The following is a 22706-nucleotide window of genomic DNA, read 5'->3' on the forward strand; positions in this document are numbered from 1 at the left end:
AGAAGGAGGAGGAGCAGCAGCAGCAGCAGCAGTGAGAGCCAGAGAGCCGCCCTGTGTGGGCACGTCTGGGTGCCGCTCTGCCAGTTCTTTTCAGAGTGTCATCTTACCCCTTTTCCCAGACAAGCAAATTAGCACGTTAGAGAAAAATATAATGATATGAGCCTCTGTTTGCTCCAGAAATTCAGAGTTCCTAAACAAACACAATTTCCTATAAATATCAAACAAAAAGGAAATAGAAAATCCAGAAGAGCAAAATCAATTTCTCATTGTTCTCTGCAACACCTGCCTAATTTCTTTTAGGTCCTAGGCACAGGGGCCAGCGCTTATTCACAAATCTTTTTATAACATGGAGAAATCACCATGAAGCTACTACATCTGAAGGAAAAAAAAAAAAAAGGTAGAGAATAAAGACCAAAACATGAAATCAGCAAATATGCATGGAGTAACTATGTTTTGGAAATGTGTTGCCATGTGGATTGTGTCAGGGCGATTTGCGACTGCTTCCATTTGATCAGACACTGCTATGTGGGGGTGTCAGGATCTCAGGAGCGTTCTTGGGGAAGGACATGTGCTTGGCAAATTTGAAAGGGCTGGCAGCATTCTGAGTACTGGGAAAATGAGGAGAGGAAGATACAAGGATGGAAGTAGAAAAATCCATCAAAGGATAAAGCCAAGCTAGGAAAGGAGACCGCAAAAAGAAGTCAGGAAGCAGAGAGAAGGGCTGCTCCAGGAGAGTCCCAGACAAGGAAGTTGGGCTTGGACTCCCACCTGGACACTGCATCCCAAACAGGCACTGCACAGCAAAGCTATTCCTCTGCATATAAATCCAGTCCCACTCTCACAACCTATGAGTGACATAAGATTGTGCTTCTTAAAGATAACTTGGGATACATAATGGAAAATACACTGGAGAAAGGCAAGAATGGATGTGGGGAGATGTTACGTGGCTATTACAGTGAATCAAATGAGAGATGACAGTAGCTTAAATTAAGGTTGTAGCCATGGAGATGATGATGGTGACCTGTTCTCACAAGACCTATGGTTTCCTGTAGGACCATGTGCTTCAGATTGAGAAGGTTCATTCATTAGTGTGAGTCCATGTCAGTCTCACTCTTGGCCAGGAAGCCCTATGAAAGCAGGGAGAGCAATGTGTTTTGGGATATGCTAATACCCTAGGTCATACCAGCATAGTGCCAGGCACATGGGAGGATCCAACAAACATTTGTGGAGTGGACGATGGAGTAATTCAGAACCCTTTCCCGAATGATCTCATTCACAGCCATGCTTCAACCACCAGATGGTTGGATTGACCTCACTCAAATGTCTATGACCAACCTGGTTCCCTCCTCCAGAATTACGTATCCAAGGATCTACTTAGCATTTCCATGTGAAGATGTTAATGTGTCTCAATTGTACTCCACAGGGCCAAAACTGGGCATGTGAACTCCTCACTCTCCAGTGGATTTCTCCTCCAGTGTTTTTCATCTTAGGGAACGGGACCCTGGCCACCCAGACCAGGGCTGCCATTCTTCACACCTCCCTCTTCCTCATTTGTGAATCTCCTGTCATCACAAAAGCCTTTCATCTCCTCAATTCTGTGGATTATAATCACTTCTCTCCATTGATGACAGTGGTTAAGAGTGCAGGCTTTGGAAGTGCATCGTTTAGGTTTAAAAATAGGCTTCACCCCTTACTGTCAATTTGCTTAAATCCTCTGTGCTTAGTTTCCTTATATATGAAGTGGAAATAATCATAGTTTGTTCTTTACTGGGTTCTTTTGAGAAGTCAATATGATGGTGCATATTATTGCTTTCCAAAGTGCTAGCTGCCATCACCACTACTGCCATCATCATCACTAACATCACCACTACTGTTACCATCATCATCATCATCATCACCACCATCACCATCACTATCTCCATGGCTATAATCTTAACTTAAGCTACTGTCATCTCTCATTTGATTCACTGTAATAGCCACATAACATTTCCCCACATCCATTCCTGCCTTCCTCCAAGGCATTTTCCATTATGTAACCCAAGTGGTCTTTAAAAAGCACAATTTCATGTCACCCATAGGTATAAATTATATCAGTGGCTTCCCACAAGAAATGGAATAAAAACCAAAATGGTTAACATGGTTTAAATAGCCAAACTTAAGCAATCCTTAGTCTCAAACCTGCTATGTGCCTTCCCACTTCAGGACCTTTACACATGCTGTTCCCTCTGCAGTGAACACTGTTCCTTTAGCCTTCCCTTCTTTCTTTTTCTTCTTGGTCAAAACCTCTCTTACATGTTACTTATACTCACTGTCTCCACTATAATTCATTGTACAATGTGTTCTGCCTCCATCTCTCCACTAAAATTGCCCAAACAAAGATGATTCCTGGCACCTGCTGCTAAAGCCATGCACTTATTTCTAACCTTATCTGCTGTCCTTTCTGAGCATCTGACACTACCAGTCACTATTTCCTTAAAGCCCCCTCTGCCTCGGGCTCCTCAGATTCTGTCCTCCTGGTTCTCTTGCTCCTTCTTTGACTGATTCTTGTTTTTCCTTCATTTGCTGCTCTTTATCAGCCTTTTAGAAGTTGATTTTCCCAGGTTTCCCACCTGGATCTCTTTATTTTTTGAGATGGAGTCTCACATTGTCGCCTGGGCTGGAGTGCAGTGGCGCAATCTTGGTTCACTGCAACCTCCGCCTCCCAGGTTCAAGTGATTGTCTTGCCTCGGCCTCCTGAGTAGAGTAGCTGGGATTCCAGGTCCATGCCACCACACCCAGCTAATTTTTTGTATTTTTAGTAGAGATGGGGTTTCACCATGTTGGCCAGGCTGGTCTTGAATGCCTGACCTCGTGCTGGATCTGTTTTTCTTCTGTTACACTCATTCCTTGTGGGTGATCCTACCCATTTGCGTGACATCAATTGCATAATGACACCCAAATTTGTCTCTAGATTCTTTCTCCCTCCTGAGCTCCAGACCCACGTTCCTTCATGGGGGTGTTTCATAAACACTTTAAACACAACACATGTAAAGTTGAAATCTCAGAACGCCCTCCCTTTCTCTGTTTGGATTTCAATGAATGGTACCAACACCCATTCAGTCGCCCAAGCAAAAACTTGAGTCATCCTTCTCTCCTTCCTTTCTTTCCCTCCCTATATCTAGTTAATCATCAAATTCTATTGACTCTGCCTCCTTAGATATACTCAATTATGTTGATTTATCTCTATTCCTAATGCCATTCCCTTAGTCCAGGTCCTCATCATTTTGCTTTTGCAGTATGACCACAGCCTCCTAACCCATCTCCCATTCACCAGTCTTTTTTTTTTTTTTTTTTTTTTTTTTTTTTTTTTAATACAGTCCTCTTCTCTCTGCTGTCAGAGTTTAGGGGGAAAAGTTCCCTAAATGATTGTCCAGAGATCTAGTGGTTTAAAAGAAGGGTTTTTTTTTTAGGCAAATAAGAAATTGTTTATTTAAGAAAATATCACCTCTGTGGCCGTTCTTAGTGATTTATCAGGTATATCAGCCTATTTAAGGTTCTGAGAAGTCTTACTGCAAAAGAATCTGTTCAGAATTGTTTAACCAAACATTTCCCAATCTTTTTGACACACATTCACTTCCTGAGGGCACACTTCTTAACATCTTGCAGAACACCATGTTGCTGTTTTAAAACACAAATTTGATCATATTATTTCTTTATTTGAACATAAGACAGACACCTGGATAGACACCAAAGGAAGACAATTTGCACTTTCTTCTCTGGGCAATTAGAGGCCTTTGGAGATTCCTCAGCTCGGTAATAACCTAATACCCACACAATCAATAGCCTCCAGTTATGGACACTGCTATGTGCTTTGTGCTTCTCCTCCATCATCTCCAGTCTTTACAGCATGATCCCCGGGTGAGGAGACTGAAGCCTAGATCAGTTAATCATTAGGTACCAGGCCACACAACCAGTAAGCATGGAGCAGGACTTGGCTAGAAGTCTAGGTATGGCTTTAAAGCCTCAGCTGTTTGCAATAAGCAGGTGACATTTTGCCTGCAGGAGACACTGGAAGCAGGAAAAATCAGAAGGCTTGGACATATTCCTAGAAGTCAGTCACTTCTGTTCTCCACCTCTGTTCCCCACCAACCCCAGATAATGCCTCAAGCCATTCTTCTTAAGCCTGGGTCTCACTGCCTTCTCCATAGGCCCATTGTGTACTTTCATCCGTTAAACACCCAGCAGGGTATATCATACAACTCCAGGAACATCTTGCCCCTGCTTAAAAATATGTGTTCTTCCCTAATGCCTGTCCATTTCCAGATTTCTCTGCCTGATATTCTAGGCCCTTCATTCTCTGCTGTCAACTTTCCTTTTTGATCTTGACTTTAGATACTTTTCTAAATATAATCCATACTCCAGTCAAACTGAACTACTTACTGTTCAGAGGCCTCCCTGCCTTTTGACATGCTGTTCTATCCTCTTGGAAAGTCTCTTCCTGTCCCCAGTGTCACTGCTTTAAATCCTGCCTCTTTTTCAGGACCTTTTCACTGCTGACTCCATGGAACCTGTCCTAATCTGAACTAACCAGCTGCTCTCTGTTTTTCAGCACAAAATAACAATGAGGTGCTCCTCCCTAAACTTGGAAATCAGGTTAACTTCTGAAAATTAAACTAGTAAAATTCACAGTGGATGGCATCAGCTCTTTGCAAAAATGATATACCCAAAGGAAGACTCACGAAGTGGATAAAGAGATAGGAAAACATCCTCCTGGAGGAAGATGACCAGGGCTTACTCTCAGGACACAATTGTGCCTCTATATCAGAAACCATAAGATGAGCAAACAAGGCCCTAATCGAATCAGTTACAGGAAACAGAGAGAGCCAATCAAACCGTAATCAATGGTGATAACTGGCCATGACAGTGACGTAATCAATTACACTGTGCTCTGGTATGTGGAAGCACAGCGTGTGCTATAGCAGACGGAAGGCAGCCAGGATGATGTGGCCAGGGCACAGCAGCACTAACCAAAGGAAACATTCATGGAGTTTAGGGACACTGGCTTTCAGGACATGGGAAGGGTTGGCTATGAGCTGGAGTTGGCTCATCCCATGTCCTCAGACCTGATTAGCTTTCCCAAAAGTTCCTGCTTCCATTGTTCAAATTACCCACTAAGCAACCTTCCCAGAACCAATCTGGCTTTCCCTCCCATCATCAGAAAGGGGTGCTCTGGGCAGCGGAAAGGTATGTCCTCAGTGTATCTACTCATGGGAATGCTGGGAAGATTTAATGGAATAATGTGTATAGAGGGATTGGCCCAGGCTCCACATAGCAATTGTTCAATAAATGTAGGTGACTGAAATTAGTTCAGCATGTTGGAACTCTGCTTATGATGACAATCTCATATACATTTGGTTAAGGTGAACTGGCATACTGGTGTCCAGGTGCCCTGATGAAGGTGGATACCTGGACCTGCAAAACAGATGTTGTGATTCTGGGTAGGAGTGAGCAAAAGGATGTGTTGCCAGGTAGGGCCTGTTAACCCTCCACCTGGCCCAAAGCACCTCTACTTCATTATCATCCTCTAAGTGCCCCACCAGCGCCTTCCTCTACATGCACAGCACACAAGTCATACCAGTTTTGTTCTATTTTTAATGCAATCACTTGTGTATCTCTAATTCCTATTTCATCAGAGTGTGAACTCTTTGAGGATAGGAGATTTTAAGTCCCTTGCAGAGCTTCAAGTATCATAAATACTTAATAAGTTGAAATGAATTGAATCAGAGGCCAAACAAATGATCTGGGGTTCAAGCAAAGTCTACAACATGTGTTTCCCAGGCTCCTAGAGAAGTAGTATGTGCACACCTGGAGAGAAGGCCTGGTGATGCAGGCTGAGCACATGTCTCTGATGCCACCTCACCTGTTCCACCCAGGGAGAGCTGCAAGGCTGCAGGAGAGCTGCTCAGCTGCCCAGGAAGAAGACAGAGGGACAGACAGATGGACAGAGCAGATGCCTTCACACTTACCCGGATCTCCGTCTGGACAGTGCATTTGACCAGTTTGAAGTTCTTCCCAGGATTGAAGCTGTTGCTATAGAAGCAGACCTTCAGGATACGCACGTCTTCCTTTTCCACATCTACTGGTACCACCACCATGGGCTCTGTGGGGCCTTCAGGCCGGCGTAATGTGCCCACCTTTACTCGGCTCAGGGGCTCGGACACCCCAGACATCCTCTCAAACAGCAGCTAAGACCAGCACATCGCAGTCCTGCAGAGACAGCAGAGGGTCAGCCCTGAAAGAGCCCCACACAGGCCCACACACCTCATGCCCCAGGGACAGCACCCACCAAGCTCCAAGACAGACACAAATGCTATATATTCTCCCATTCCCAAAAGCTCCCCTGCAAGGCACCTGGCTCTCTTGACTGGGAAAGCTTCAGGTATGAAATCCAGACTTGGGGCTCCCAGGGGTATGAGCTCTGTCTCCTGGAAGCCCCTCTCTCCGACCCATTCCTCCCTCCACCCTGGCACCCAGGCAAGGGGCCCACCCTTAGCAAAGGCAGCTGTGAGAGGAGGCGGTCACAGCTTGGTTCCAAGGCACAGCTGAACAGAAAAAGCAAAGAGCGAGACAGTAGAAAATAGCAGGAGAGGAACAGGGACCAGAGGGAAAATCTGAGAAGAAAGAGAACTGGAGAACAAGTGGCCCCAAGGGAACAGGAATGGAGAAGGCAGGAAAGGGCCCAGGTGGAGGGCCAGGCTGTCAACTGATGCTGTCTGTCCCCATCCTCAGCTGCCAGCAAAAACTTTCAGGGTGGGAAGGCCTCCGTCCGACAGGAGCTCATCACATAGACATCACTCATCACACGCAGGAGGATTCAAGAGGAACAGTGCTCTGCCCAGCAGCCCCACAGGGAAGAGCATTCTGCACGTGGGAGGGAGCTGAGCTGGGACCCTAGAAAACCCAGCCCAGTTCTGCTGACAGCCTGGGTTGAAACAGATGTAGACGATAAGAATCCTAGGAATCTGCAGTTCACCTTGAATCTCAGCAACATTGGTCCCGGCCTCTGGATCCAACACGACTCAGTAGAGTAGGGTTTATCTCCCACTGATCTAAAGCAGGGAATGCCCAAAGGAAGAAGTGGATGGGTTCTAGATGGATGGCATCAGCCTTGGCTCCACATCATCACTTGGGATGCTTTCAGAACCCTAAACCAAGCCCTATCCTCAGAGACTGCTGTCAAACTGGTCTGGGCTGAGCATTGACATACTCATTCCCTAGGATTTTTCTAACGTTTGGCCTGGGTTGGAAACCACTGTTCTACAATGAGCTTAGCTCTTATCCTGAAACCCCTTCTTAAAGAAAAATATCTCCTTTCTAAGAAGAGACTGTGATTTTAGAGGGACGGAAATTCCTTGACCAGGAGTTGGGGGTAAAATGATGGAGTTGGCAAAGTTAAAACACCAATGTGGAGTCATATATTTGAAAAGTGGAATCATAGCCTATATTTATTTATTCACACTGTGCTGGACAATAGAAAAGAAAGATTTAGATGGCCATTAGCTTCAAAAAGCCATTCCTTTTTTAAAAAGTGAATGTGTATTATGAAGATGCAAAAGAGAGGCAAGGATGAGAGAAGGAGCTGGGCATGTCCTTCAGGTCAGGGGCAGGCAGACAACACGCAGCACCAAGCTCAGAGTCCACAAGGGCAGCAAAACATGGCATGAGACCTATGGAGAGAAGAATATGCAATCTGCTTTAAGATATATATATATATATTCTTATCTAAAAGATATGTATGTTCTAGAAGTAACTGTCTATTCTAGAGGTATCCATACCATTTTCCAACAAACATCTGCTGGACATGTCCTGCATGCCAATACTCTGTTATGTAGTGAAGATGTATCCCAGATCCCCTGACCTTCAACAAGGAATCCAGGGGGAAGTCGTTTGAGAGGTAACCCCAGGAAACATCAGAGAAATGACAGGGAGGGGAAAACAGCTAAAAAGAGTGATCAAGTGAGTTATCACTTGGACAACCACAGTTTAATCCTGCTGGGAACTCTAGGAGCCAGGACAGAATGTACCCCACCCAGAGAGGGAGGGATCTGGGGTATTTATACACCACTCTTACAGTCATTGTTCTAGCACATCCAGTCAGTTCTGCTGAGAAAGTCCTCAGGCACAGAGGTGCAGAGCTGGTGGCAGGCGGGTAGAAGAGAGGATTGTACTGAAATGGCAGGGCGCAGGGGACACAGGAGGGAACAGTGCCAGCCCTGTTACAGGGTATGAAGATGAGAGAAGCAGGTCTTTCCCTAAAGAGCACACACTCTAGTCAGAGAGACAACAGGCAAATACACTCACATAGCACAATACGGCATATCTAATAATGTTTCAGGCAATGGTGGACCGCATATACGATGGTGGTCCCCGAAGAGTGGAACGGAGCTGAAAAATTTCTCTCACCTAGTGACATCATAACTGTGGTAAGGTCACAGCGCAATGCATGACTCATGTGTTTATGGTGACGCTGGCATAAACAAACCCACTACACTGCCAGGAATAGAGAAGTCTAGCACACACAATTATGGGTGGTACATAATACTTGATAATGATAATAAAGATTATGTGACTGGTTTATGTACTTACTCTACTATACTTTTTATCATTATTTTAGAGTCTACTCCTTCTACTTATAAGAAAAAGTTAACTGTAAAACAGCCTCAGCCAGGTCCTTCAGGAGGTATCCAGAAGAAGACATTACTCTCACAGGCAATGACAGCTCCATGCCTGTTACTGCCCCTGAAGAGCTTCCAGTGAGACGAGATGCAGAGGTGGAAGACAGTGATATTGATGGTCCTGATCTTGTGTAGGGTTATGTTAATGTGTGCGCTTGTGTCTTCATTTTTAACAAAAAAGTTTAAAAAGTAAAAAAATAAAAAATTTAAAACTTTAGAAATGGAAAGCTTATAGAATAAAGATATAAAGAAAAAATATTTCTGTACAGTTGTACAATGCACATGTGTTTTAAGCTAAGTATTTTTACAAAAAAGCCAACAAGCTTTAAAAAAAGTTTATAAAGTAAAAACATTACAGTAAGCTAAGGTTATTCTATTACTGAAGAAATACAATTTAAAAAAATAAATTTAGTGTAGCCTAAGTACACCATGTTTATAAAGTCTATGGTAGTGTATAGCAACGTCCTGGGCCTTCACATTCACTCACACTCACTCGCAGATTCCAAGAGCAACTTTCAATCCTGCAAGCTCCATTCATTGTAAGTACCCTAGACAGGTGAACCATTTTTTATCTTTTACACTGTATTTTTACTGTACCTTTTCTATGTTTAGATACATAAATACCTACCATTGTGTTACAATTGCCTACAGCATTCAGTACAGTAACTTGCTGCACAGGGTTGTAGGAGCCATGCACTATACCATATAGTCTAGGCCGTACCATCTAGGTTTGCGTAAGTAAACCAGAGAAATGATGATAGGGAAGGGAAAACAGTCAAAAAGAGTGATCAAGTAAGTGATCACTTGGTTAACTGCCATTTAACCCTGCTGGGAACTCTAGGAGCCAGGACAGAATGTACCCCACCCAGAGAGTGAGGGATCTGGGGTATTTATACCCTCCATTGTGTTACAGTTACCTGCAGTATTCGGTACAGTAATCTGCTGTACAGGTCTGTAGGAGCAATAGGTGATACTATATAGTCCAGGTACGTAGTAGGCTGTAGCATCTAGGTTTCTGTAAGCACTCTGATATTCACACAACTGCCTAATGATGCATTTCTGAGAATGTATCCTCATCCTTAAGTGACAGGTGACTGCACATGCAGCTATGGAGGCACCACACATGCAGCAGGTCCCAGCTTCAGGATCTACTGTATCTAGTGAGCCTATGGCCCTGAGGACCCTGGACATCTTTGGTGATCATGATGTGTCCACACAGGTTCATGGACTGTGACAAATGCTCCACTCTGGGGGGTGTGGGATGTTGATAGTAGGGGAAGCGGTGCCTGTGTCAGGGCAGGGTGCATGTGGGAACTCTCTGCACTTTCGACTCAATTTTGCTGTAAACCAAAAACTTCTCTAAAAAGAAAGTCTATTAAGAAAACAATGTAGCAATGAGAAACCACAGCCTGATAGTTGTCCTTCCATCCCCCAGCCTGGCTAGGCAGGGTCTAGCCCACTCAGGAGCCAACTCCCATATCAGTCTCAACCAAAGAGAAAGAGTCACACCGTACATCAGACACAGTGCAGCCCACCCAGACACCATTATCAGCGTGCTTGGAGGACCCTGGTGTCTTATCTTCATCAGACTCCCTTGGCCCCTGGTTCAAGAGCCACCAACTGCAGTCACCAACATAGCTCAAGGAGAAATATTTCAGCAAAGTCATTTCTGTCACCCAGAATCTACCTCTACCTTCAGCCTGATGCAAGTTCCTCAGTTCTCCCTTTAGCCCTCTGCAGCAGAAACTTCTGATGTGGATGCTCATTCCAAAAGTAATTGCAATTTAAAAACCTATAAAGAAACACAAGTGCTTTGTGCAACAATCCTGGGAGGTGGGCAGAAGTGAAGATGATCATTTTACAGATGGTAACACACTCAAAAAGGTCTAAGCCAATTTGGTCAAGGATTCATGCCTGCTAAGTAGCAAACTTAGATCCCAAAAACAGGTTTGAATTCCAATTTGTCCCACTTCCTCAGCTGCCCTGGAGGAAGGTGGAATCCCCTAAAGGCAGCACAAACTCCATGAAAGATAAAAGTGACAATTAGCATCGAATATCCCTGGTCAGTGAAGAATCCTGAACCCCTCCTGGCTTAGAGATAATCACCCTTCTTGTGCCAGGACTTTGTCTTGAGAGGTCCTAGATGGACTCAACACTAGAACACAGGTTTGATCAAAAGCCTCAGGCCCAGGTAGGTGGTGCCCATGTCTCTATTGACACATGGCAACTTCCCCAAGTGCACACAAAACTCTGATCTGTAGACACAGATCTGTAATGAACACTCAGAACTATTTGAAGCAAAGCAAATGAACGGTTCCATGAAAGGAAGGCATCCGCCACCCCTCTTCAGGGTCTTGGGAGAACATAGCTCTCAATTCCATGCCATCTTCCCTCATGCTCACCCTGCCTGTGTTCTGCTCCCAGCTCATTTTCTGACTGGCTCTAAAATCTTGTGCAAGTAACTTTACCTCTCCTGGCCTCATTTTCCTCCCCTATAAAGTAGGGTAATGCTGCCTACCCTGTTTTCCTCATAGAAGGGTGGTGAGGATGAAGTGAGAAAACAGAAGTGAGAGTTCATCGTAAACAATAAAGCGGGACACCAGTGAAAGGCTCTATCATCATGACTATTTTCACTTGTCTTTTTTCCAAAATCTTGTCTGATGACCTGTATTCCCTGTATCTTGCTCCTCCTGTCAGTAGTGCTCCAGGAAAAAAAAAAAAAAAAAAAAAAAAAAAAAAAAAAAAAAAGCTCTACTTTGCAGACCTTGCCAATTTCTGTAGTGTAAAAATTCCCACTGTGACTGACCTTCAGGTACCAACGCACATCACTGCTGAATGCTGAGTTAGGAAGAGATGACAACAATCTGCTGACTCCACCTCCTCTTCTTGATGACAGAACTTGTTCACGCCTCTAAATATTGTCTGATTATTTGAACTACTCGTCAATAGCGTATCTCTGGCCTTTAACGATCACAAAATCCTCTGATGTTCAACTCATGAGCCAAAAACTGCCCCTTTCTCCAGACCTCCTTCCTGGCTCTCCAAGCCCTGGCATTCCATCCTCCCTGCTTCCTGGTCTGCCCCAGACCCTCAGAGCAGAGTCAGAGGAGACTACATCCCATGGCACTAGTGAAAACCCTGGCTCTGAGCCATTCTGGGCTTCGGTTTGCCTCCTGGCCCCCAAATCTGCCACAGTCAAAGTCAAAGAATAACAAACACAAGGAAATGGGCTCAAATTAAAACAGGAAAAGTTCTGATTGGCTGTAAGAACTTCTTGGCCAAAATCTGCAAAGGGTACTATAGGAGGATGGACAGTCTCTGAGTTCTTAAGATCTTCAGGAAGAAAATAAATTATGCTCTTCCTGAATGGCAAGACATTGACCTGCCTGCAGGAGGGGGAACTGAAGCAGCATTTCAGTCCCTTCCAGATGCACCAGGCTGTAACTGTACCTAGGACTGTGCTTCTGGCACAGGGGAGATGCTAGGGTTACAGGAATAAATATCACAGGAAAACTTAACTCTGGCCCTTGAAGACATCGTAGGGTAATGTTACACACGTTGTGTTCAATAAATAGCTTAGCCTCTTGGGGAGGCAGACACCAAAGGGGATGCTGGGAGTCCCAAATGTAAAATGCATGGTCTTGAGGACTGAAAGTTCTGTTCCTGGCCAGGTGTGGTGGCTCATGACTGTAATCCTAGCACTGTGGGAGGTTGAGGCAGGCAGATCACTTGAAGTCAGGAGTTCAAGACCAGTCTGACCGACATGGTGAAACCCCATCTCTCCTAAAAGTACAAAAATTAGCTGCGTGTGGTGACGCGTGCCTGTAATCCCAGCTACTTGGGAGGCTGAGACAAAAGAATCCCTTGAACCCAGGAGATGGAGGTTGCAGTGAGCCGAGACTGCACCGTTGTACTCTAGCCTGGGGGAAAAGAGTGAAACTCCACCTCAAGAAGGAAAAAAAAACAGTTATATTCCTGATTTGAGAGAGTGTGGAAAGGGGACCATTAGTCAGAAAGGGTGTATGATCTCAGGGAGAAGGCGCATACATCTAACTCATTCAAACCTGGATTTAAACCACTTTCTTCGGGGCTGGCAAACCACACAACTGGGCCATTACTCGAGTGTGGCAACATGGCAGCCTTAAGTCTCTGCCATGGACCTGTTGTGTGATTTGGACAAGACAATCTCTGCAGGCCTCAGTTTCCTTCACTGGGGCATGAGGTTACTATTACTTATCCTGCAGAATTTTCTGGAGGATCAGAGGTTACTTCTGTAAACTCCTTGGCACATTCATTTTTTAAGTGTCTGTGACTTGGCAGAAGAAAGAATTGGAAATATAATACTAAGACCCACCTTTTAATTTTGAAATTTAATTTTAATTATTATTATTTTTTAGAGATAGGGGCTTGCTCTGTTGTTCAGGCTGGAGTGCAGGGATGTGATCATAGCTCACTACAGCCTCAAACTCCTGGACTCAGGTGATCCTCCTGCCTCGGCCTCCCAAGTAGCTGGGACTACAGGTACCTGCCACCATGCCTAGTTCAATTTTTTATTTTTATTTTGGATAGAGATAGGGTTTCTCTGTGTTGCCTAGGCTGGTCTTGAACTCCTGGCCTCAAGTGATCCTTCCTCCTCAACCTCCCAAAGTGCTGGGATTACAGGTATGAGCCACCATGCCTGGCCTTTAAACCTTACTTTAAAAAAGTCTAAACTGACCTCCTAAGTGCAGGATCAGGTGACTGTGGCAGCCCCTTCTACCTCCAGTGCTCGGTGCACCAAGGCTGCCTTTTCACCGAGCCCCGCCTCCCTCCATGCACCTGCCCCACCTCCACAGATCACACTTCCCTTTCCTCTGCTCCTGCACAGCCCCATTGCCTGTCCTCAGAGCACCACAGGCGCCTGGCCATGGAAGGAAGCCTCCCAGGAGACAGTCAAGCACAGCCCTTTGGATCTAGTAGAAGTCAGAATGTCACGAGACACACTCCGCCTTTCCACTCCACCTCTGAGTCACTTCCCTTTGCTGTTTCCACATCAACAAGATGGAGAACACAGCCCTTTCCTATCCCAAAGGCCTGCTGAGTGCAGGCACTTAACTAATTGCAACGACCTTGCAGTCTCAGGGAACTGGTCCTAGGTTTCTGGGCAAGGCTGGGTCCTGCTGGCTCCTCACAGCGCCCCCTCCGCAGCTGGAGCCCTCTCAGCCCTCAGTTCCCGCAGGGCCAGCATTCTGCCTGCTCCAGGGCCCTCCAGTCCAGCATTTGCTAAATCACCTCCCTCCTCTCCAAGCCTTTCTCCTATTACCTTGTGAAAGAGAGAACCAGAAAGGTTGTGATTATTGCCAGCTATAATTGAATGTAATTCAAAAAGCATTTGTTAAAACTTTACCACATTTTCAGCTCCCCACCCCCGCACCCATTACCCACCGGGAGTCCCTCTGTTGCCAGCTCCTGCCAGCCCAGAGGCCAGCTGACCTGGGGGGTCTTGCAGGGCAGGAGGGGAGCAACAGGGATGCATTACCCTATGCTTTCTTGCTAAGGGAACCTCTTCTCCCCTCAAAGCCTTTGATCCCTGCAGCTAGCCAGATTTTTCTTATCTCCTATTTGACTTCCGGGCTCCACTCTTCTCTCAGTTCTTCAAAAATCACACTCATCTTGCTCCTTATTGGCCAGGTCATGAATGCCTTTTGGTGGAGTGTCTTCCTGTCTTCCCTCCTGTCTTCCTTCTTTCCTTCCCTCCCTCCCTCCTTTCTTCTTTCCTTCCTTCCCTCCTCTCTCTGCCTTCCTATGTTTCAGGAGCTATAACGGACCTGTAGCTATGAAGATAAACAGAAGAGGGAAGAAGGTCCCCATCTATTAGATCATAATCCAGTAAAAAGAAAAAAGGTAAAACAGAACAAAACACACAAAAACAGCCACAGCCTGCTACGGTCTCTAATAGAAATCTAAGCATGTGACCAGAGGATCACAGAAGAGAACCTGCCTACTGGGCCTCAGGATCTTAGGAAAAAGTGACCCAGAAAGATCAGGACACCCCATGACATGCTGCCTATAGGGCTGGTGAAGAGGGTGGGCGAGGGGTCATTGGGAAATGAGACCAGAAGGTGGCAATCTGCTAAGAAATTTTTGAATATCATCCATGGAAAAGCAGATTTTCATTTTAAAAATATAAACATGGCACAAGGATACAGCACAGGTGTGAGCTGGGAGGCTGCAGGGGCAGCGAGAATAAGTGCCTGGTGTGTGTTTGGCCACTGGCAATCCAAGAGAAGGATGCCTTGATTTGTAGCACTTGCCAATTTCTCTGGTGTAAATACTTCCATTGTGGTTGATTCCAAGCCACCAGCATGATGGTACTGAAAGGGGAGTTGGGGAGAAATGGATGCCATTGGCTTGTGAGAGTTGGTTCCAGCACACCACTGCCTGAACAGTGACAGACTCTAGGCAAAGAGGGCAGATCTCAGGGTCCCTGGCCTCAAGCCACCTCTGACCCTTGATGTCCCACTTGTTGCCTGTAGTGGTTGCACCACCCAGCACTTCAAGATAACAATGTACAAGGTGCATGGAGGCATAACATCTTACCATGTACCCCTTCCTCCCAAGAGCTTCTTTTCTCTTACTCTCCAGTCCTCTGAAAGTTGTTATTTTCAAAACCACACTCTTTGTCATCTTTAATCTCAAACTAAGTTATCCAACAACTTCTCCTCTTAAGATTTGTCATCTTTAATCCCAGACTAAGTTATCCAACAACTTCTCCTCTTCAAATCATGATCTCAGCTTTTTCCTTCCCTCTCAACCTCCAACTCCTGCAAATCTCATGTCCCTCTCCAGGTGGGTTACAAAGTTGGCTGCTGAGCAAGGAAATTTGGTACCATGACAAATCAATGCTTCAGTTTGTCTGAGTTCTTCCCCATTTTCTTGAGAAGTTAATAAGGAGGTCAGATGATAGCAGGTGAATTCCTAGCTGGTCAAATGGTTTTTTCTAAAGACTGCTAATCAAATGTCTACATTAACCTGGATGGAAGACTGTTACTTTAATTGCTTCTGTTCACACCTTTTAATTGGGTATGAAGGAGCTTGTGGTTATTAAACAAGAAGCATCAAGTTGAGCACAGGATTGGGAGAGATTATGGCTTTAACATAGGATCAAAAAAAGTTCCTGAAATCCTCGCAGGCTGGTAAGTCATGCCAAGTTTAACAAAATGCAACTTGTGAAGTGGGATAAATGAGCCATTCTTCATGTAGATTAAAAAAAAAAAAAAGAAAAAAAGTCTTCCCCAGTCTAGGATGAGAAAGAAGCGGTTTAGCAGCGATGGATTAAAAAATAGGATTTAGGCTAACTGTAAATTCACTGTTAGTCACTACGATGTGGCTGCCAAGAAAAGTTAATGTAGTGTTGGGATTACCAGAAAACCCCTAAGAAACGACGGTGATTTCCCTCCGGGCTCTGCACACACGATCCCACCTCAGCGGTGCAAGCTGAGGGCCTGGGGTTTGACAGGCCGTCTACAGGCCGTCTGCTAGCGCAAGGGCATTCAACAAAGCCCTATCACCTGGTGCAGACCCCTAAAACCAAAGAGAGAGTCATGGGAATGCAGGATGGATTGCTGGTTTTGAACAGTTGTAGGACTGCCCAGTGAAAGATGGATCTGACTCCTTCCTCCAAGTCAACGTTAAGAAGAAATGTAACAGCCAGAGGAAGAGGAGCTTCACATTTGCATATCACTCGCTGAATCTCCCTTCATAGCGTTTGCACCCTTGCTACCTCACTGATACCTCCCAAGGCAGGCTGCTCTCCCATTTTGAGGACGAGGAAAAGTGACTGACTGAGCAGCTTTCCTGGGGTCCCCTTTCTTCAGTAGCAGAGATAAGACCAGAGCTCAGATTTCCCACTGTACCCCAACAAACACAGTCCACGGCCTACATCCCAGCACTAAGTGCCCCCCAACCTTCCCTCCGCCCCTGCTCTGAGCTTGGTCTCCACACCTCAAGCTTATTTCTGCGTCAAAGAGTACAGTCCAGATGAACCTGCTTTTCTGAGGTAGCCCCCAGAATTCTGCTCAAACACAAATTCCTCATACATGCATGGAAACGAATGCAGACTTTTGACATGTTAATATGTATATAGTCATGGCTACGTAGGACTTGACTAAGGTATGTTTTATGATACATGTAATAAACAGAAAAAAAAAAGTTGGTGATTAAAAAAAAAAAACTCAGGTACTTTTTTTTTAACTAGAAAGTATAAACCCAAGTCTAACTGTACAGATGTAGCACCCCTGTCTCTCACCACCTTAAAAGCAACAAAACCATCCTCTTGAACAATCTTCTCCACCTGCCAACCCCCTAGTCTGCCACTATCTGCAAACCTAGTATACACCAAACATTTGCTTTATGTAAACAGATCTCAAAACCATTAAACATGACCAAGCCCCCACCTGTAGACGTATTCAGCTTTCATTTTAATGCGAATTGGATAAAACAGCAATTTTAATGCCCCTTCAAGCAAACAGGATGCCACCTGTGTGTGAAAAAGACTTGAGAAAATTAAAAATAGATGGAAAAGCCCTCAGCAGTTGAAAATGCTAATAAAAACAACTTTAAGGAACCACCATAAACCTACTAAACAAGCCAAGTTACCTAGGGAAAAAAAAGAAAAACTTATGTTCATTGACTTGAAATGAACTAGTACAATTGCCAATTACTCAGAATTGGCTTTCTGAAGCAAGGAAGTTAAATACAAAATAACTCACATGTGTTGATCTTGCTACCCAACGTTGGGAAACATACCGCATCTATCCAAGGCGAGGGGTGTGAAGCATTTGCACAAAGATGTTCCTAGCTGTACTATTTATAGTAGTGAAATAATGAGAATCAAAACAAAATGCTCAGGGGGAAGTTTGAGCGCTAGCAATAATGATAAACTATGATAAAAATATGAGTAGTGCATGAAAAGATTTATATAAAAATGTTAAGTGACAGAGAATGAAATTTACATACTGATTAGAACTACATAAAAACACAGTCCACATTTAGAACTGCATGCAGTTAGAGATCTTAAGTTACATCGGTTATAATATTGTTATTTTGGTTAAATATATTTTAGAAATGTGTAAAGTCTGTTGCACAAGGATAAAAACTGGACCTCTCTCCTATGCATCAATCTCTAGCTCCTCCTCAGACACAGTTTTTTTTGTGTGTGTGTGTGTGTGTGTGATGGAATCTCACTTTGTTGCCCAGGCTAGAGTACAGTGACATGATCTTGGCTCACTGCAACCTCTCCTCCTGGGTTCAAGTGATTCTCATGCCTCAGCCTCCTGAGTAGCTGGGATTACAGGCGCCCGCCCCCATACGCAGCTAATTTTTGTATTTTTAGTAGAGAGGGGGTTTCACCATGTTGACCAGGCTGATCTTGAACTCCTGGCCTCAAGTGATCAGCCCACCTCAGCCTCTCAAAGTGCTGGGATTACAGGTGTAAGCCACTGTGCCCGGTCGTGATACAGTTTTATTTTCTGTACTCCACGTGGCCCACACAGAGGGGCTGATCTTCTCCCCACCAAGCTAGATAAGGAAGCAAATAGGTCCCTGAAATTCACCTAGATTTCTGGATCCTATCCAAAATTAGGCTTGGATTAAATAGGATAGACAGATATCTCAATGAAATGACAAGAGAAGAGATGCCTAGGATTACAGAAAGTTATCTCCAACTCTGAACAGTTCTCCAAGAGCCCAGAGTGTCTGGCAGTGCCTTGAGGTTCTTTGCCACCCCACAATCTTGATTTCCTCTTCAGCCCTGAGACCTTGAGCACACGTCTTATTCCTCCAGCTCTCCATGACCGCCAAAGGGCTCATTTCTGAGAAACAGCAGAGGTAACAGAGTGCTTCTCCAGCCCAACCCTGGGCTAGCACTTTCCATGCACAATGAGCCCAGTGCATTCTAAGAAAAACCCAAAAGGTAGGTACCGTTATCCCCCATCTCATGGATGAAGTCTCTGAGGCTGAGCAAAGTAACTTCCCAAAGGCCACCAGCAAGTAGAGAGCAGAACTGTGATTTGAGTGGAGTCAGAAGGGGCTGCAGGTGTGGGCTCTTTCTCACTGCATCCTGCAGTGATGAAGACTCTGGTTATAATTCACAGTACAGACCTACCCAAGAAGGAGGCCTCATTCCATAGACACTCCCACAGTAAGGTCCTCTGGGGCTCTGGATTCTAATGGTAAAACGTTGCTGTTAGATGAGCAACAACCTCAGACAGCACTTGGTCCCTGCGTTCTTCACCCTGTCTACCTGCATGTCGGCATTGCTGGAATATATAGTGTAAATATCTCTAAGACTTAACCTGACCTAGTGCATGGAGACCTTGGGGGTTGGGGCCTAGCCATCTGTATTTCTCAATAACATCTCAGGTGATTCTTTATAAAAATATTTTTAACTGAAATTGTATATATTTGAGTTGTATAGCAAGTTGATTATTACAGTCAAGCTAATTAGCATATTCATCTCCACAGTTACCTTTTCTTGTGTGTGTACTGAAAACACTTAAGATCTATTCTCTAGGAAGTACTGATCAGTGTAATTAGGCAAGAGAAAGAAATGAAAGGCATTCAAGTTGGAAAAGAGGAAGTCAAATTGTTCCTCTTTGCAGATGACATGATTTTATATAAACACCTAAATACTCCACCAAAAATGGTTAGAGCTAATAAACAAATTCGGTAAAGTTGCAGGGTATAAAATCAACATATAAAAACCAGTAGTGTTTCTGTATACCTATAACCAACTAGCTAAAAAAGAAACAGAAAAAGTAATCTTGGCTTGGCACAGTGGCTCATGCCTGTCATCCCAACATTTTGGGAGGCTGAGGCAGGAGGATTGCTTGAGTCCAGGAGTTTGAGACCAGCCTGGACAAATAGGGAGACCCTGTTTCTACAAAACATTTAAAAATTAGCCAGGTGTTCGGCCAGGCGCGGTGGCTCACACCTGTAATCCCAGCACTTTGGGAGGCCGAGGCAGGCAGATCACCTGAGGTCCGGAGTTTAAGATCAGCCTGACCAACGTGAGAAATCCCGTCTCTACTAAAAATACAAAAAACTAGCTGGGCATGGTGGCTCATGCCTGTAATCCCAGCTACTCGGGAGGCAGAGGCAGGAGAATCACTTGAACCTGGGAGGCGAAGGTCGCGGTGAGTCGAGATCATACCATTGCACTCCAGCCTGGGCAACAAGAGTGAAACTCCATCTCAAAAAAAAAAAAAAAAAAAAAAAAAAATTAGCCAGGTGTGGTGATGCGCACCTGTGGCCCCAGCTACTCAGGAGGTTGAGGTGGGAGGATCAGTTGAGCCCAGGAGGTCAAGGCTGCAGTGAGCTATGATGGTGCCAATGTACTCCAGCCCAGGCAATAGCATAAGACTTTATCTAAAACAAAACTAAACAATCTCATTTATAATAGCTACAAAAATCGTAATAAAATAGGAATAAATTTAATAAGACAGGATAGTTTTTAACCAAGAAAGACCTTTATGATGAAAACTATAAAACACTGATGAAAGAAATAGAAGAGGCTGGGCGTGGAGGCTCACGCCTGTAATCCCAGCACTTTGGGAGGTCGAGTTGGGCAGATCACGAGGTCAGGAGCTCGAGACCAGCCATTTTGAGACCAGCCTGGCCAACATGGTGACACCCCATCTCTACTAAAAATACAAAAATTATCCAGGCGTGGTGGCATGCGCCCGTAATCCCTACTACTCGGGAGGCTGAGGCAGGAGAATTGCTTGAACCCAGGAGGTGGAAGTTGCAGTGAGCTAAGATGGCACCACAGCATTCCAGCCTGGGTGACAGAACAAGACTCCATCTTGGGTGGGGGGTAGGGGGGAAGAATTAGAAGAGGACACACACACAAAATGAAAAATGTTCCATGTTCATGGATTGGAAGAATTAATATTGTTAAAATAACCATACTACCCAAAGCGCTCTACAAATTCCATGCAACCCCCATCAAAAGACCAATGACATTCTTCACAGAAATATAATAGAAAACACAATCTTAAAGTTCATGTAGAATCACAAAAGACCCCAAATAGCCAAAGCAATTCTGAGCAAAAAGAGCAAAGCTGGAGGCATCACACTACCTGACTTCAAAAATACTACAAAGCTAAAGTAACCAAAATAGCATGGTACTGATATAAAAACAGACACATAGACAAATGAAACAGAATAAAGAACCCAGAAATAAATCCACATATTTATAGCTAACTGATTTTCAACAAAGATGCCAAGAACATACATTGGGAAAAAGACAGCGTTTTCAATAAATGGTGCTGAAAAATCTGAATAACCATATGCAGAAGAATGAAACTAGATCCCTATCTGTCACTGTACACGAAATCAACTCAGAATAAGGACGAAAATGTGAGATTCAAAACTATAAAACCACTAGAAGAAAGCAGGGTAAATCCTTCAGGACATTGTTCTGGGCAAAGATTTTGCAGGGAAAACAAAAAATTTTGCAGGTAACAAAAGTAAAACTAGGCAAATGGGATTTAAAAAAAAAAAACAGAGACAGCGTCTCACTATGTTGCCCAGGCTTATCTCAAACTCCTGGCCTCAAGCAATTCTCTTGTCTTGACCTCCCAATGACAAATCGGATTTTATCAAGCTAAAAGCTTCTGCACAGCAAAGGAAACAATTGACAGAGTGGACCAGGCAACCTGTAGAACGGGAGAAAATATGGGCACACTGTTTATCCAACAAGGGACTGATATCTAGGATACATGAGGAACTCAAACAACTCAATGGTAAAAAAAAAAAAAAATAATTTTTTTTTTAATGAGCAAAGTATCTGAAAGGACATTTCTCAAAAGAAGACATACAACCAGGCGTGATGGTTCACACCTGTAATCCCAGCACTTTGGAAGGTCAAGGTGGATGGATCACTTGAGGTCAGGAGTTTGAGACCAGCCTGGTCAACATGGGGAAAGCCCCTCTCTACTAAAAATTCAAAAATTAGCTGGGCGTGGTGGCACACCCGTAATCCCAGCTACTCCAATGGCTGAGGCACGAGAATCGTTGGAACCCGGAAGGCAAAGGTTTCAGTGAGCTGAGATCGCACCACTGCACTCCAGCCTGGGCAACAGAGCGAGACTCCATCTCAGAAAAACAAAGACATAGAAATGACCAACAGATAAATGAAAATATGTTCAATATCACTAATCATAAGAGAAATATGAATCAAAACTACAATGAGATAGCATCTCACCCAGTTAGAATGGCTATTATCAAAAAGACAAAAAATAACAAATGCTGGTGAGGATGTTGAGAAAAGAGAACTCCTAAACACTGTTGGTGGGAATGTAAATTAGTATAACCATTATGAAGAACCGTATGGAGATTCCTCAAAAAACTACAAATAGAACTACCATATGATCTAGCAATCCCACTACTAGGGATTTTTCCAAAGGAAATTAAAATCAATGTGTTGAAGAGATATCTGTACGTCCATATTGATTGCAGCACTACTCACAATAGCCAAAATGGGAAATCAACTGAAGTGCCCATCAACGGACGGAGTGCTATTTAGCCATGACAAAGAACGAAATATTGTCATTCACAACAACATAGATGAACCTGGAGGACGTTATGTTAAGTGAAATAAGTCAAGCACAGAAAGAGAAATACTATATTTTCTCACCCATAGGTAGGAGCTAAAAAAGTTGAGTTCACAGAAGTAGAGAGAATTGTGGTTATTAGAGGCTGGGAAGGGCAGGGTGGAACGTAGATGGAGAGAGGTTGGTTAATGGATACCAAATTAAAGCTAGACAGGAGGAATAAGTGCTAATGTTCTGTAGCCCTGTAGGGTGACTAGAGTCAATAATTTATTGTATATTTTAAAATAGAACAGAGAATTTTGGATGTCCCCAACACAAAGAAATAAAATGTTTTCCATGATGAATATAGTAATTACTCTGATTTGATTATTACACAGAGTATACATGTATTCAAATA

General features: G+C 44.2%; 2 protein-coding genes across 5 annotated transcripts in view; both read right to left on the reverse strand.

Moving 5' to 3' along the window:
* Positions 1–17146, reverse strand: part of EPHX2 (epoxide hydrolase 2) — a 163921-nt gene extending 146775 nt beyond the window's left edge. The window contains exon 1 of the mRNA XM_050802489.1: positions 17143–17146. The gene's annotated coding sequence lies outside the window, so the exon portion shown is untranslated. The remainder of the gene's footprint in view (positions 1–17142) is intronic.
* PTK2B (protein tyrosine kinase 2 beta) overlaps positions 1–22706 on the reverse strand; it is a 135878-nt gene that overhangs the window by 57320 nt on the left and 55852 nt on the right. For all 4 annotated transcript variants that reach the window (XM_050802426.1, XM_050802428.1, XM_050802429.1 and 1 more), the window contains one exon: positions 6006–6246. In XM_050802426.1, the coding sequence (XP_050658383.1) occupies positions 6006–6209 (204 nt within the window). In that variant the 5' untranslated portion in view covers positions 6210–6246. The remainder of the gene's footprint in view (positions 1–6005; positions 6247–22706) is intronic.

Source organism: Macaca thibetana, chromosome 8 (assembly GCF_024542745.1).
Source record: "Macaca thibetana thibetana isolate TM-01 chromosome 8, ASM2454274v1, whole genome shotgun sequence".
Lineage (NCBI taxonomy): Eukaryota > Metazoa > Chordata > Mammalia > Primates > Cercopithecidae > Macaca > Macaca thibetana.